Source organism: Rhinichthys klamathensis, unplaced genomic scaffold, assembly GCF_029890125.1.
Source record: "Rhinichthys klamathensis goyatoka isolate OS25496 unplaced genomic scaffold, OSU_Roscu_1.1 h1tg000040l_1, whole genome shotgun sequence".
NCBI lineage: Eukaryota > Metazoa > Chordata > Actinopteri > Cypriniformes > Leuciscidae > Rhinichthys > Rhinichthys klamathensis.
In genome coordinates this window covers 9,251,910-9,269,502 of record NW_026606587.1, presented here as the reverse complement: position 1 = coordinate 9,269,502, position 17,593 = coordinate 9,251,910, and the positions used below count along the sequence as shown (strand labels likewise).

General features: G+C 37.3%; 1 protein-coding gene across 1 annotated transcript in view; it reads left to right on the top strand.

Annotated features, from left to right (window-relative positions):
• Positions 1 to 17,593, top strand: part of plch2a (phospholipase C, eta 2a) — a 153,798-nt gene that overhangs the window by 109,939 nt on the left and 26,266 nt on the right. The window contains exons 4-10 of the mRNA XM_056246782.1: positions 2,252 to 2,495; positions 3,115 to 3,244; positions 9,064 to 9,234; positions 11,657 to 11,750; positions 11,873 to 12,076; positions 12,289 to 12,409; positions 14,459 to 14,630. Of these exons, the coding sequence (XP_056102757.1) occupies positions 2,252 to 2,495; positions 3,115 to 3,244; positions 9,064 to 9,234; positions 11,657 to 11,750; positions 11,873 to 12,076; positions 12,289 to 12,409; positions 14,459 to 14,630 (1,136 nt within the window). The remainder of the gene's footprint in view (positions 1 to 2,251; positions 2,496 to 3,114; positions 3,245 to 9,063; positions 9,235 to 11,656; positions 11,751 to 11,872; positions 12,077 to 12,288; positions 12,410 to 14,458; positions 14,631 to 17,593) is intronic.

The following is a 17,593-nucleotide window of genomic DNA, read 5'->3' as shown; positions in this document are numbered from 1 at the left end:
CTTTATGTGTACGGGTGTGACGTAATGACGCAAAGACATGCTCGAATTTCCCGCGGAAACCCACCAGTACCACTGGAATTAAAATCATTATTACAAGCTAACCGTTTTGAATCTAGCTATGGCAAGCAGATAGTTTTGACCACTGGCAGAATAAGTTTTTTTTAATATAATTATTTTGGATTATTTTTAACTTAAAAAAGTTACGGACTGGAGCTTTAAGTATCAGCTTTAAATTTGATGAGAACAGTTTGAGTTCATATTGAGATCTGAGAACTATTGAGCACTGTTGAAAGCAGAATTTGAGGTAAATTGCTATGAGGTAAAATGCTATGAGGTAAATCTTAACATAGTTTGAGACATTGTTTGAGATGTCCTCTGAAACTCTAGAGGAGACACATGATAGATTACTCTTTTCTTAAGAGAACAAAAATGAGAAGCGGGATACTTAAGAAAGAAGAGAAACTAATCTACACTACATTGATTTCATTCATTTTTCTTTCTTATGAGGATCATTCAACAATGAATACTTCTATCTATTACAGATGTAATTTGATTGCTCTAACTGCCATGCATAGCGTGTCTGTGTCTTGACCTGCCTCTCTTGCCTTACTATTTCCTGGGGATGTCCTCAACTATCATGAGTTATTGACATTACGCCTCACAGGGGATGGTTACTTCAGTAACAGCCGATGATTCATGTCTAAATGACAGCGCTCATTGTCTCTCACGAGGGGGGATAAAGTTCAGAGTCCCGACATTCCACCGCAGGCTGGGGAATTAATCAGCTTCTTAAGTTGACTCAATTATTCATCAGTCTTAACCGGAAAGATTTCAGTATGCACCAGTTGGTTCATTAAAAAAAATCAAATTCATGTGAGATTCATTAGGTAACTTTGAGTCTTTGAGCCTTTGAGTATATATACTTCAACAATAAGATCATCTGAGATTCTGCTACCACCTCAATCTGCATTATTTAGCAGCCTAGAGGTCTCCTAGTGGAAATCGCACACAGATGGTACTTTTCATGCTTTTTATACTCGTGTTGTATCTGCTAAATTATAGATAAAAAACTCTTATCTGTATACGCAAAGTTTCACTTTAATTTTAAGTATTTAATCCACAAGAAACCTATCCTTTTGAAAACATAGTTGTATAACAACATAAAAACAAAAAGATACTTACTATCTTTAAACTATTTAGGGTATAATATTTTCCAGTATTTTGAATACTGGTTTCACTTTATTTGAAGGTGTAATTGTTACACTGTAATTATACATTTATGTACTGAGCAATATTAAGTAACTACATGTACTTATTATAGGGTTAGGATTAGGGTTTGGTTTAGGGTTAGTTTATAGTTATAGTATAGTAACGATAGTAACATGTTAACATATGTAACAATGACACTGTAAAATAAAGTGTTACCAATATACTTTTAAGATTTAAAGTACACTGCAAGCTAAAAAAACGTGTGATGAACAGCAGCATTTTAATATATATATTCCATCGGGTCTTTCTTGTAGCTTATCTTTCTTAACTGCACTTTCTTGTTGTTTATCCTTCTTTCTTTCTTTCTTTCTTTCTTTCTTTCTTTCTTTCTTTCTTTCTTTCTTTCTTTCTTTCTTTCTTTCTTTCTTTCTTAACTGCATCAACAATTTGTACTGTATAGTACAGTTTACAGTTTAACACACATTAGTATCATTATACAAGAACATGTGAATGAAATATACAGAAAGCCATGACTGACCAATCAGAATCAAGTAATAAACAGATAGGTTGTGGGTTTTTTTCTCTAAAATCTCATCTTGATATGTTACATTTCAAAAATGGGTGCTTGAAAACAAGCATGTGTTGAATCAGATGTCACTCCAGTAGTTGCTAGAATTGCTTTGTTTTGGGGTGGAGGAATGTGCTATTGTAGCATGCTGTTCAGATGTGGCTACTCTCTTGGCAGACATGATCTGGTTTAAATGAGCACGAATTGACGAATTAAGTGTTTCTAGATGTTGTACATTGGCATTGGAGAATGTTTAATTTGAGGTAGCCATCTGCTCTTCTCATTTACATGATCAGTTCTTGAGGGACTTCATTACACACATTCGTAGCATTAGGATGTTGGTGCAGGATGATGTTTCTTTGAGGTTTTTGCAGCTTGACGGAAAGTAGAATGTTAACGAACACCTCAGGATTATAGCATAAATGTCATCTCTTTCTTTAACTACTCAATCCCGTTGTCTTTTTCTCCTCCCAGTCCCAATCGACTCCATTCGGGAGGTGTGTGAGGGGAAGCAGTCTGAGATCTTCCAGCGGTATTCTGACGGTAGTTTTGATCCCAACTGCTGCTTCAGCATCTACTATGGCGAGCACATGGCGTCCCTTGACCTGGTGTCAGGTACAGGAGAAGAAGCTCGCACCTGGATCACTGGCCTTAAGTACCTTATGGCCGGCATCAGCGATGAAGACAGTCTGGCCAAACGACAACGGACTCGTGACCAATATCCTTTCTAAAGGAGTTTCAATGACAGAAACTCGATAAAGATGATGCTATCTACCTTACTATCAATCAGATTTTTAGTAGATTGGGAAATATGAACTTGTTGGAACTGTCAGCAGAGTTAGATTCCCTGTTGAGGAAACTCCAAAACACAAGTTTCTCATAATTTAGTATTTCAAGCTATGCTTTTATAAAAGTAGTTCACTACCGTCAACCTATCCTTATGTGAAGACATAGTTACTGTCAAGCTTTCATAAAAAAGAAGTTAGCTAGAGTCAAGCTACCTGAATCTTCCCAAACTTGTCTTCCTTATCTGGGAGACGTATAATGCAGTTCAGGATCTTCTTCATGGGAATCAAATGAATCAGTGAATAGTGACATAGCCTTTTTTTTATCATGCTACTCTTTAAAAACGAAAAGAAAGGTAGATCGTTACGTGAAAAGATACCCAGTTTTGAAAAAAATCTGAGCTATTGTCATACTACTGGTTTAAACATAGTTTAGCAAACTCGCAACATCAGCAGTTTAAATTCTTGGTATGAAACAGTGCTGAACATAATATTTTGTTGGTTGGGGTGCTTGCCATTCTATGTTCTCAGACCCTTAACTCTTCCCATTACATGGCTGAAGCAGACCTTCGCAGAGGCAGATAAGAATGGAGACGGCTGCCTCAGCATCAGTGAAGTCCTACAGCTCCTGCACAAGCTCAATGTCAACCTGCCCAGACAGAAAGTCAAACAGATGTTTAAGGTAAGCTGACCACCGGGCCATTACGATCAGGAAAATTGGCAGTGATTGATAAAGACAATAGAACCCACTTGCCAAATATTGCCAAATCAACTTTTAAAGGTACAACATCTGCAAAGCTACCACAGGCAGTGAAAACTAACTGACTACTTTTCATGAACCGTCAATATATTTTATGGTTTTTGTTATACTTTTTATATAACTAGTGCAAAATGCCCGTGTAAAATAATTTTTTTGTGTGTGTTTTTAGCAATTGTTGGTTTGGTGTGTTTGAGTGCTCATTGTTACAATTACACAGCAAAAGTTCAATGACATTTTTATTTGTGCATGGTAGAAAGCATACTAATACTGACATAATGATGCATTGGAGGATATATTTAGAGTGGATACAGATACATGCCCGTGAAAGATAGCGATAATGTTAAGCATGACAGTAATATATTTACATGGCCCTGAAAGATAGCGAAAATGTTAAGCGCACCAGAATTAAATAATATATTAAGAAGTAAAAACAGCTACGCTGTTGACTTCTTAATATCTATTTATAGATAGATAGATATTAAGAAGTAAACAGCGTAGGTTTAAAGAAACATATTAAACTTTTACGCAGTTAATCTGTTTTGCAGTTCCTGCCTCTGTTGTTTTCGGTTGCAAATTGCTGTTCACAGGCTTGCAGTGCTTTTGGCCGCATTTGTGCGCAAAAGCCGTGCCAAAAGTATAAGCGCGGAAAAATGAAAGTTTGAAGAATACAGATCCTATTTATTTTGCGGCCGATTTACACCTTTACAAATCTTCTCTTGCACATGCAAATTTAATTTACGCTTGCAATCTTATGTACGCTTTCACAAATCTTACCCTGTGCATGCGATTCTTGATGTCATCATTTTACCTTCATAGATTTGCTGTCACACGATCGGTAAGAGGATTACTATACTCGTTAAGCTCGTTAAAGCCTGCTATATACTGTTGAATAGGCAGGGCAACTATTTACCATAGCATATTAAACATCACATAGTTAACATATACATGCTAACTTCAGCGCGCATGACACATAACGTTAATAGCATTTACTACAAATGATGGCCGTGAAAGAGACTGCGAACGCATTAAATATAATATTAAGAAGTAAACAGCGTAGCTGACTTGCAGATTCAGTTAACAAATGAATAAGCGCGACGATTCAGGGAGCAAATCTGCTTTCTTCGTCCCTCTGTCTCTGGTCCTGCGCTGTGCTCACTCAGTGTGCAGTGTGAGAGGGGGAGTGGCCAGCGGCTAGAGCGGCCAAAACCAATGTGTGCTTCTTTTAGCGATATATTTAGCGATATCTTTTGCATTTCTAATCCAAACAACGTCAAACTCGGCACTGCACTTACTCGTGCCCGTAGCAAGACACCTGTCAAGTTTGAGATCCATCGGACTAACGGTTCGAGAGATATGCGATTAACAGACAGACACACACACACACAGACAGACAGACGTTCCTGTAATTTATAGATAGAAGTCTAGTCACATTGTAGCTTATTCTGGTCAAAAACTCCCACTTCGCCTTCTTAGTCTGACTGACATGTAAAGTGACCAACCACAGTCTACTTTTTAGACTGTTAGGATCCTAACAGCTACTGTACACCAAAACTATTAGATCCTGCTGGTTATGCTACCAACTATGCCAAAAATGTTGCCAAAACTATGCCAAACCACCAGGAATATTGGATCCAATCTCTTCTCCAGATCCCGTCTGAAGATAGCAAAAATGTTAGATCCTTCCAGCTATGCCATGTTGGAATGTTCTGAAATGCCAGAAATCAAATCATCAAATCAACTTTTATTTATATAGCACAATAAAAGCAACAGTAGCTGGCCATTGTGCTGTACAACAGAATAAATATCTAAAATACAAGAAAGACTATTTATAAAGGACGTTTACATCAAAAACACCAATCAGAAAATTCAAGGTTTTTACCTTAGATTTAAAATCAGACTATGTGGATACTAGTCTTAGAGATAGAGGAAGACAATTCCAAAATTTTGGACCAACAATGGAAAAAGTACGGTCACCCCTCGTCTCAAGTCTAGATCTGGGAACCATCAGCAATCTTTATTGAGACGACCTTAATTAATGATCTAGCAGAGTTATTTCATTTCAAAGATCAGAGAGTTTTTCTTTAAGGGCAAATCAATCTGGGTGTCATCAGCATAAAAGTGAAATGAAAACAGAAAATGTTCTAGCATTCAGGTAGGACTTAAACCAATTTAGAGTGCAACCTTCAATACCCACACATTGTTCAAGACGTAAGATTTTATAGTCCACTGTATCAAAAGCAGCACTTAAATCTAAGAGTAAAAGTATCACTCTTAATAAAGAGCCATGGGAGGAGGGCTGTGAAGAGGCTCATGAGAGGAAGGCCTTGAAATATCAGCCTTTAATCCAGGAGTGCAAAGACCAGGGATGGCAGGCATGCAGCAAGGGTGCAGAGGCTTTCCTGGCCTATCCTTGCATGGCTGCTGTTGTCAGCTTTAGGCATGGACGAGAAGACCAAAACGAACGCTACTCATAGAATGGGAGATGAGGCTGAACGAGCTTTTTGCTGGATATGGAGTAAGAGAGAGGAAGACAGCTGGAAGCCAGGAGCAGATGGGCAGTGATTTGGCCACCACTGCCGATCCACCAACTGGAGAGTGTTGTGGTTAAGGGTCGAAACACTCAAGGAAGGTTGGGCTGCTTCTGGCTGAAAGCTACGGTTACCTTAAGGGTAATCGATGAAAGCACACAACAGGTGTATTCCACAATGTAAAAAACAACAACAACAAGCTGACTTGTTAAGTGTGACTTGAAATGTCAGGAATATTGGATCCTATCTGTTCACCATATCCCATCAGAACAAAAGATGCCAAAAATGTTCGGTCCTGCCAGCTACTCCATGTTGGATTGTTCCAAAATGTTAGGAATATTGGATCCATCATTAATATTAGTTTAATATAACCCTGAAAGCAATGTGGTGTGTTGGCACTGTATTACTTAGTACTAGTTGGTATTAAGTGTACCAGTTGGTATTTTCCTCAGCCTAGGAAACTCAAAATCAGCCTAGGAAGAAATTGCAGTAGTTAGAGCTTGGTATTTTGAAAAATCACTTACCATATTTTGAATGTATACACACGAGACAGTCCTGTATTATCATTGGTCGCATATATCTAGACTAGAATTATTCTAACTTGAATATGAAAATACAGATAATTGGTCAGCCCTGAAGATTTTAGCAAAATGCATAATAAACAGTGTTTGACATATCGACATTCCTTGTTTTGTTTTTTTGTTTTTCTCGGCTCCAAAGCATAAAAATGGCCACCTGGATTATTGTGAGTATGTGATCGAGACCTCACCTCAGCTGTTTGCAGGTCACTAAGCTTCACACTTCATCAGCATCCACCCCATCTGCTGTAAATGGACACAGATGGCCTTTAGTGTAAGACACAGTAAACCACAGGGGGGCAATCTGGCCCTGCTATCCAACAACAGAGAGTGATGTCACCTTAAGTCTTTGGCCCTGATTTCTCTGGCTTAACCTCATAAACAACCTGTGTGATTCGCGGCATATTGTGTGCTGAAAATCTGCTGTGTGTTTATAAACTGAAATCAAAATTCGTTTGAAATAATATATATTAATTAGAGAACAATGTTTAGTAATAAGTCAAAAGCCAGTAAGATTTTTTTGAAAGAATATAATACTTATATTCTGCAGGGTTACATTAAATTGATCAAATGTGAAAAAACTCAATTCCAAATAAATGTGCTTTTGAACTTTCTATTCATCAAAGAATCCTGAGAGGACAATATATCACGTTTTTTTATATTTTAAGCAGTATGACCGTTTTTAAATGTGATAATAATTACTACTAATAATTATTCAAATAAAATAAAATAGAAATTACTTGAGCACAAAATTATCATATTAATCAAGTGGCACTGACAGGATTAAATTACATTTTAAAATATATTAAAATAGAAAACAGTTATTTTTAATTGTAATAATATTTTACAATTTGACTTTGACATGTAATCTGCTCCGTTTGTTGTATTGATGTGAATTATACCTCAAACAATTGGACTGGCCTGGCCGATAATTTTTTTTTACATCTAGAGAACAGATTATCATTATGGCTTTTTTGACAGTAAATAACCTACAATCACGAACAACCCTATGGCAATACCCTGATTTTTTTTTAAATGTAAAAATGTAATAATGTTTTACAATTTAATTATAAGTATATTTATTGTATAAAAAGTTCCATTTTTAATTATGTAGTGTATTTATTTGTAAGGTCCATAATTTAGATACCTCAGTCCTGTACTCAGAGGAAGTGATGCCATCTCCTCGGAGGGAGCAGTGTGAATGCGGCTCTTCTCGGCATCTTCAGTGTTTGTGACCTGTTTTCACGCTTCTCACAATAAAGCACCAATTCTCGGGCGCTTAGCTCAGGGTTTATTACATCCTCCACGGCTCGGCTCACCGCAAGCCTTTGTTTGTGTGTTTGACTCAGCAGCTCTCCGGATCAGCGCTGGCGTCTGAGTCTGGGATTCAGTGAGCTGAGAAAACGGTTCTGGGCTCTTATGGGCTGAGAGCTGTAGGAGAGATGTGGAGTCGCTGTTGTTTTTTAGGGGTTTGACTTCTCAGCAAGGCAGGGGTTTAATTGTGATAGTGGGTTGCTGTTATTGAATGATCCATTTCTCCAGTTGATTAAAGAGCTGCTGGTTTATCCTCCATCATAGCCAGTGATCAGTGACTGAAGTCATGCTTTAGGAAGCAAATACCCACAACTGTGCATTACTCTATTTTCACTCAAGAAATGGCACACGAATTAAAATGGTTACAGTTCATAAACCTTTGGATTAGAGGCATATTTGTGGTATTTTCTGTAAGAGGATCCCTGGATGTAGAAAGTGATGAGCAGTTTATTTGCATGAAATACCTTTACAAAAATGTGAAAGCCTGACCATAATCTGTTTCAGATATGAGGAGGCTAACTCTAAAAAATATATATTTTTTAATCAGGAGAATATGCCATATGAATTTTTATAACAAAATTAACAGTATGTAAAAAGTCATCCAAAAAGAATTGTACACTTATTACAGAAACAGAACAGTTATTACAGGTACAAGCAACCAGGGTTTAAATGAATAGTTAATCCAAACATGTATTTTTTCCCCATTATTTACCTAATGCGACTCTTTCATTTGTGGAACACAAGAAGTTGATTGGCAAAATGTTCACATTTGCTCTTTTCCATATAATGAAAGTAAATCGATATGCTCACGGTCAAACTACAAAAATTACAAAAAGGCATAACCTGTACACTACATTCCAAGTCTTCTGAAGCGGTACAATAGCTTTATGTGAGAAACTAAAATAATTGTAGTCGTTATTTACTGCAAATATTCCCCTCCCCCTCACAGTTACGAGGCATGCAAGAACCTTGCTGTTTGGCATCATTAACATGAAAAATGGAATCGTGATATTTGAATATGTAATGCAAGTAAGGTAAGTTGTAATCTGTTTCTCCCACAAAAAGCCTCATAGCATATGACTTCAAAAGATTTGGAACATAGGCTACTTTGATGGTTCCTTCATGGTGGTTTTCCCTGTTTTTCTGAACTTGACAGCCCCTGGACACTATATGCTTTTGTTGTATGGAAAAGAGCAGCATGACATTCTTTTAAACTTCTTTTAAACGTTTTTAAAATTCTTTTATAATGTTACTTCAATGGCAAACAGTTTGATTCACCTTGATGTTCTTTCACTCCAAATTTCTCCATCTCTGATTTTAGGAGGCAGACACTGATGACAACCAAGGCACTTTGGGATTTGAGGAGTTCTGCTCTTTCTATAAGATGATGTCAACGCGGCGCGATCTCTACCTGCTGATGCTCACCTACAGCAACCATAAAGACCACCTGGATACGGATGACCTCAAACGCTTCCTTGAGACTGAACAAAAGGTGAGGCGTGGTTGGCAGGTCAAATCCACTAGTAAGATAGAAATACCCCAAAAAAAATGCAGCAGGCACTGTGAAGCATCTGTCATGCATGTTGTTTTCACGTCTTTTTAGCTCAGGCACTTTTGATAAGCTCAATGAAAATACAATGTGACCTTTCCATGCTAATGTGACCGTTTATAGGCTTTTTCTCAACATTTTGGAAAGACTGTCCTCACACACCCTCAAATCCTTCTCTTTTATGGTCTTAAAGAACAGCACAGAAGTCAATGAAGCTTTGCTAAGGGGGGCAGCTTAAGATTTATTTGAATTTTTATTAGTGGCCTGAAACACTACTTAACACATTAACAGTACATTAACACTACTTAGTACATTAACAGGTTATTCACACTGAAAAACAAAATGTACATTTGCAGTGGTTATGAAATTCTCTGAATTTCATAAATGAGTGACCTTGTTTAAACATAAATATTCAAATTTGAGTCCTCTTTTTGGAATAAGTATGGACCGTCTGCAAATTATGGGCATCTATGCTGTCAAATGATGAATCAATTGATTATAAAAATTTAAATTCTAAAAATATAAAACACTGATTATTGTTAATAAAGAAAGAGTTGCTTTACCAACCGTGCATTATGTGTGACATTGAGAGACTACTTGGTATTATTGAACTCTATTTGAAAAATTATCACCATATCTCCTTTTAAATTTAAGTTGTAAAGGTAATATTATGGTGTTAGGTAAATGCTAAACTGAACTGGGGTGCGTTTCCCATACAACAACATAACTCGCTGCTTTACTGCCATAGTACGATGCATCGTTGAAGAAATCAACTAGCTTGTCACGACTGTTTCCCCAAACCGTATTGTCGCATATTGGAAGTTCAGCCACGTTGGTTAATGATGTCACACAGGTTGTGGAGTAATAACTACTTTTAATGTATATGTTTGAGATTTAATTAATGCTCGATGTTTTGCTATAAATTACGGCTCATTTTTCTCAGTTATTTTGCATTATTTCCAGATTCAATCATAGGCTCATTCTTACGTACTAGAGCACGTTCGCACATGCACACTTCAAAAACAGTGCTTTAAATCTCTTGAAAAACTAAAAGACGGAAATGACATTTATATGTATTCTAAATAAAACATACAGATTTTACAGAATGTCAGCTTGCTTATTTGGTTCAAGATAAGGATTTATTGAGTCCACATGTCATGCAAACAAGAAACTCTGCTTCTTCAACCACACAACTTTGCGATGCTGTTTGCGAATGTTCGTTTGAACGATGGTTTCGGGAAACACAGACTTGTTGAACCGCTGATAACGACGGAACTTGCCATAGTTGGCTAACGATGCTTATGGGAAACGCACCCCAGAATGGTGACAGATAAAGAGATGATGGAAGTGTTATGCCTCAGCTAGCCATTAACATTTTCCCATTTCATAAATTGTTTATAGAAACATTCAGGAAATGATTGTATGTTCACATATCATAATATACAATTGATTGCATGTCATAACTGATTTATGATTTAAATATAATATTACATTCATCTCAAGTGAATTGATATGTTAACAACTATGAATGATAGCTATTTAATTCTATTCTAATGTTCATTAACCTATGGAACCTCATTTGTAAAATCAACTCTAGTGGTACATTTTCATATCACTTCAACTAGCAAATCAAAAATCCACGTGATGTTTGATTCAAGTGGTGTTTCAAGTAAGTGGTTGACAGAACGCTGATGTTTAAGGCGGTCATTAAAATCTCATTAAAAGTTTAAAAGCATTCATGTACGGCATTATAAAGTACTAGAATGCAGTCAAATTGAAATTAAACATACACCATGAACTATATAGAATGAGGAAATTAGCATTTCAAGCAAATGGTATCACTCAGAGTGACCTTTTCTTCATGATAACACTCCACTCTCATTTGTCTCAAGTAGAGGGAAAAAAAAGAAAGAAAAAAAAGTGTCTCTTATCAAACAGCATCGTTAATGGACTGAGCAAAATAGAGCTGAGAATAAAGTAGACCCATCCCTTTAAGTTCCACTAGCAGCTAATCATTCATCAACAATGATGTTGATGTACTGCGCAGTTTACTCCGTATCCACAGCTGGCAGTGTCCCACCATCCTCCACTGCATTAGCTGGAGGAAATATCTAACACTGATTAGCGTGGATGGGAATCTCGTCGACTAATCAGTCCATTTAAACGCCAGCTGTCAGGCGTCACAATCGACTCCAGAGCGGAGATGGGCGAGTTGTGTGAGGATGGCTCCCTGTGGCGTTATTTATCACACATTTGATATATGAATAAAAATTGGCTGTAACTGTATTAAATGCATGCTTTTCGCATTTGTACGTGTTTAATCATTCATTTGTTCATCTTTCTTTTCTGTTTGTTTGTGTTTCAGATGACCAGTGTCTCAAAAGAGCACTGCCTCGAAATTGTGTCCAAGTTTGAGCCTTGTCCTGAAAACCAGACACTGGGTGTCCTGGGGATTGACGGTACGGATGTTTTATTTCTAAAATTCAGTTGCTGAAATGTTACTGAAATGCTGAAATGTTCTTTGTACTGCATCAACTAATGTAGACAGGAATTCACAATCTCCTCTAAATGTACACCACAGGTTTTACAAATTACATGCGCAGTCCTGCTGGGGACATCTTCAACCCTGAGCATTACGAGGTAAACCAGGACATGACGCAGCCACTCAGTAACTACTTCATTGCTTCCTCCCACAACACCTACCTGATGGGCGACCAGCTCATGTCCCAGTCTCGGGTGGATATGTACGCCTGGGTGCTTCAGGCCGGCTGCAGATGTGTGGAAGGTAAGACTGGCCTGATTTTCCTAAAGTGAATGGATTTCCACAGTTTGTGAAACTATTTATGAGAATCAAAGCTCTGTGTGTGATTTGTAAAATATGCTTTAGTTTTCTTGAGAAATACAAAGGAAAAAGTATCAATTACATGTACATTTATTTAACTCATTTAAATGAATCCATTTAATACATTTTAACTTTGTTTTATTATCATCCTTTAGTGGATTGCTGGGATGGGCAGGATGGAGAACCAATCGTACATCATGGCTACACCCTGACTTCCAAAATCCTTTTTAAAGATGTTATTGAGACCATCAACAAATATGCATTCATCAAAACCCAGTAAGAGACATCGGATATATTGGATATTGACTGATTCAGAAGGTTATAGGTAGTGGTTGACAGATATAAACAACTACCAACTTTTTTTAAGCTGAGAAGAGCAAAACAAATGTATGTATAATTATTTTGAGTCAGTCTTTTTGTTATAAAATGCAATTTCTAGTGTACACACATACAAAGTTATTATGATTACGGGCCAAGCACCGATGCTGCGTCTTCCGCCATGAAAGTCTAAGCTAAGGAAGCCCACAGAACCACTTGTGAAAAAGTTGTGAAATTTGGCACACAGATAGAGGAAAGTCTGAACAGGTACCATAGCAAATTGGGAGTCTCTAACTCAAACCCTCAAGCGCCACCAACTGTCCAAATGTTCACTAATGTTTATGCTAATAACTTTTGAAATGTATACGGGCTAGAAACAAAATAGAAAAAAAAATGTTTCCTCTGATTCTTTGGCTCAAGACAGTTCAAACGCAACCTATGATGTCATTTTCCATCATGAAAATTATTCCATAATTTTTAATTTCATGAAAAACCTACTTTTTCAAACTCCTAGACCGCTGCTCCAAATTTCACGAAAATCGTATCAGATCAACTTCAGACCATGCCGACAAAAAGTTATGGAGTTCAAGTTGATTTCGTCAAACCGTTCTTGTTGATGGCTTTTTCTTATTCTATTTAGTTGTACAATTAAATACATATACAATTTTTTTTGTACAATTTCTGTATCTGTGAATAAATTACAATAATGAGATAATTAAACAGAAATCATAAGAAGCTGCTAAAACACTTGAATCAGTTTATTATCTTGCCATATATAATATATGTATGCTTAATATATAGATGTATATACAGTAGATGTATGCTTAAATTCTGCGTCTATATACACACACACACACACACACAAACACATACATATATATTTTGCTTTTCCGGGGTATATACGAGAAACGACAACTATTACTCTGAAGTTTCAGTCCTGAAGGTTTATGTGCCTGACAGCTGGCAGTGAAGGACAATCAATGCTAGCCCACAGTCACGTTGTTTTTGTAATATCCCATTCTCTGAGCCTGATGACAGCACTGTTGAGCAGAGGGTCTAGGGAACGTGTGAACATGTGTGTCCACATGAACATTTCACACTGACAGCTTGTTTCTACATGACTTCCTCCATCGCTATGAGTTTCAGGTGTTGTTGTTGCTAAAGGTCATAATGCAATGAAGCCACACACTGTTAAGGGTTCTTGCAGGTCGCAGTAAACAAAAAGCTATTTTTTGACAATGTCTCACTCATATGTCAGATGTGATATGCATCTGTTATGTGTCTATTTGGCTTGCCATATTAGCATGTTTGTTTATAAATTGCAATGGCAGTAAAAGTACGCATTTACAGCAGTAAAAAATCTGTCAGTTACCAGTCTCTAGGGCTATTTGTTTTCACTTATGGATCTAGGTTTCTTGTACCAAAAATAGTGTTTTCCACAAAGAGAGTAAGAAATAAGACTTGAAATCACTGAAAATAATGATTGCTTAACCACCAGAAGTGTGTTTTTCCACCTCAGATAAGGATACAACTAAATATTAAATGAGCTGTTTAATTTTATATTAAGCCATAAAGAATGTTAATTTGTTTTGAAGATTTCTGCATAAGTTATTTGAAGCTTTGGTCACCTTTTTTTTTATTGTAAGCTGTTGTTTCAAAGGTACATTAAGCGATTTCTGAGAAACACTGTTGTATTTTAAATCAACCCACACACACCCCTCCCTTCATTGCTCCGCCCCCAAACTGCACGAACACACAATGCAAGAGTGGATGTCTCTTTATCATAGCTGAAGCGAGGCAAAATAATGCTTAAATAAAGTGAAGATGACCAAAGAACGACAAGGAAGAAGAAAAAATGAACATATAGTAGATTGACTGTTTTGGTTTCTCAGAAAACGCTTACTGCACCTTTAAGCCTCAAACCTGAAGGACATTTTAAGTCTTTTTATTAGCCTCACTATTATCATAGATCTGTAAATGCTTGTTTTTGGACCATATTTCCTCCAGGTATCCAGTGATTCTGTCCATTGAGAATCACTGCAGTGTCCCTCAGCAAAAGAAGATGGCTCAGTATCTGACTGAAGTGTTTGGTGATAAACTGGACATATCCTCCATCCCCACAGACCCACCTGGACTCCTGCCTTCACCTGAAGACCTAAAAGGCAAAATACTCATCAAGGTAACTGTCTAAACATTTTTTTTGTACAAATGTTCATTCAAAAGCAGCACATTTATGGTCATTTTCAGATGATGACTGCACTCATGATGTAAAACATATACAGTATAATTAACTAAACAACATGAATTAAGCTACTAGAATAGAATATGTAAAAATATGCTTTCAATTCAAAAGTGCATGGTATTAAAAAATTTATATTTTATTGTTTTTGTGCTTAATATGTTACTTATTTTTCTCTGAAAATTGTATCATGTGTAATCTTTTACCAAAGAATAAGAGAAATTTCTGCTGTTGTTGGTCAAACATCTAGCAAAACCGTAGAGTCTTATTGATATAAAATATATTTGCTGAAGTCCAGCCCTCTCCTGTGCTTTTAATAAAGTGTGAGGTTTGGAAATTGGGCCGTAGATAGAGCAGCTCGGCAAGCGAGTTGGCGCTATAATTGGAAGGCAGACTGACGTTCCCACTAGAAAGTGAATACTGAACTGCAAACTGGGCCAGCCGGTCGTATTGACAAATTGCTCGGCACAGGCTGTGAATCATGGAGCACGTGGCTACTGGGAGCCCAGAAAACAGACTGTGTGTTATAATGCACTCTCATCGAAGCTCAATCGTTGAATTTGACTGGAATTTTGCTTTGTTACTGTTGAACAAGGCTATAATAAATATCTAAATGTTTTCAACTCTACCCAAAAATGAAAATTCTGTCACCCCCCTAATTTCGTTTCAAAAATGAAAAATGTTGGTAACGGTTCCCATTGACTTCCTTTTTTATGGACAAAACAATACAATGGAAGTCAACGGGAACCAAAACTCTTTGGCTATCATCATTCTTCAAAATATCTTCTTTTGTGTTACGCAGAAGGAAAAAAATTCATACAGGTTTGGAACAACATAAGGGTGAATAAATTATGAAAGAATTTCCATTTTTGGGTAGAGTATCCCTTTAAGTTTAATTGCTGAATTTTGTTTCATTTTACGTAAAAACAAAGTAGTGCAAAAGGTTACAATACTTTGAATTTAATCCCTGATGATGAAAATCAAAAACTCAAAAAACTTGGGTTGAGAGTTAAATGGATTTTACAGTGTGTTAATGCAACAGCCAATAAAAACAGCAACCAACGGCACACACTAAAACTAATTACATTGTTTGACCCTTTATTGATTTACCCATTTCTGTCTATCTATCACTGGCCTCTTTCTGGTAATGTCCCTGTCTATGTCAGTGCTGCATCTCTGTAGTCAGTACACATAAGTGCTGTTCTGTGCGCTTCAATCATTTTACTGATAAAGCCCTGTAAGAACCGGTATGTCCCCTGGGTTTTAATTGTCTTGTAAGATGCTGTTACTTCTATAACACCCTTGGGCCAGAAACATCCTCTACAGAAATGCAGATAAAAATGCATTTAGTATTGCAAGCAGGCAGTCCCATTATATGTACTTGCATCATGCGTTCGTGCAGTAGCAAAGCTCAGTACTCAAAGGGCCGATAACGTTTCTTTCAAATGCCTGGCTGCTTCCAAAATAGCATAAGTTCTTTTGAATAAGTAATTACTTAGAGACCGCTAAAAAAGTATGTTTTATATAGTATACATGTGTGTTGTCTGAATGTGATCTGGGCACACTACATTCGCCTTGTTATCATTGTCATGTGACCTTCCAGCGTCCAGCGTTACATTGCTTCACTGCCATTCCCATTCCAATTATACATTAGATGCTCACTTCAGAATCTCATCGGAAGTCATCCCAGTATTTTTCTCCTATACTGTTTTATGGATACTATGGGCCCTATCTTGCACCCGGCGCAAATGACTTTGTACACTGACGCATGTATCATTCCTATTTTGCACCTGCGCAAAGCGGACTTTTCCCTCCACAGATACACTTGCGCTCCCTGGGGCGGTTCAGCGCAAAGAGGAGGCATGTTCCGGCGCAAACTTTCCCTCATGCTATTTTGCTGTTCTATAAAACAATTGTGCCACTGACCAGAAAAAAACCTAGTTTAAAGTCAGTGGCGCGTTGCGCGTTGTTCATTATGCTATTTTAAGAGCGCATGCTTGGCCATAATCAATGTAGCGTGTGCACAACGCGCATACACTTTGATTCTCTCATCTAAGCGGCAGTTTTCATTTTTGCAAATCATACATTATTACGATAGATAGATAGATAGATAGATAGATAGATAGATAGATAGATAGATAGATAGATAGATAGATAGATAGATAGATAGATAGATAGATAGACAATTTATTATAAAAGCATACATGTAGCTTACACATTTACTCAAATTATCATACGCCTGTTTAACAGAAGTTAATTTGGGTGGGTTTCTCCATCCCCAATGTCACTTCTCTGTGTTTTACGGCCCTGACGAGAACGTTGCTCTCCTCGGCTGTGAACCGCTCCTGGCGCGCGCCTGGCAAATCCGCCGTTATAATAGGAATCCTCTTTAGAACAAGCGCGCCTCCTCTTAAAGGGAATGTGAGATGACGCTCTGATTGGTTTATTTCACGTTACGCCCAAACCACACCTATGAATAATGAAGCTACTTCAGACCAACCCCTTTTAGATTTGCGCCAGGCGCAAGAGGCATTTATCCCGCCGGGAAAATAGCAACAGCGCCGGGATCCGCCCACAAAGTTACTTGCGCTTTGCGCTTTGACACTTGCGTTTCAGATCGTTAAAATAGGGCCCTATGAATTCAGACATAATACTAAAAAAGTGACATAATAATCTTTATACGTAATAGGAAATCAGACATAATAATCTTTTCACATACTGTTTTTCACCTACTGTATAGTAGGGCAGTTTGCGGGGAATGCAGAAGAGAAAACTAAATAAGAATAAGACAATTCACGTTAATAACTATTATAGCTCCCCTTGTGGTAAAACTGATCATGCAACATGTATTTGGTGTTGGGTTATAAATTGCATCATGATGAACACAAACATGAAATCAAGCT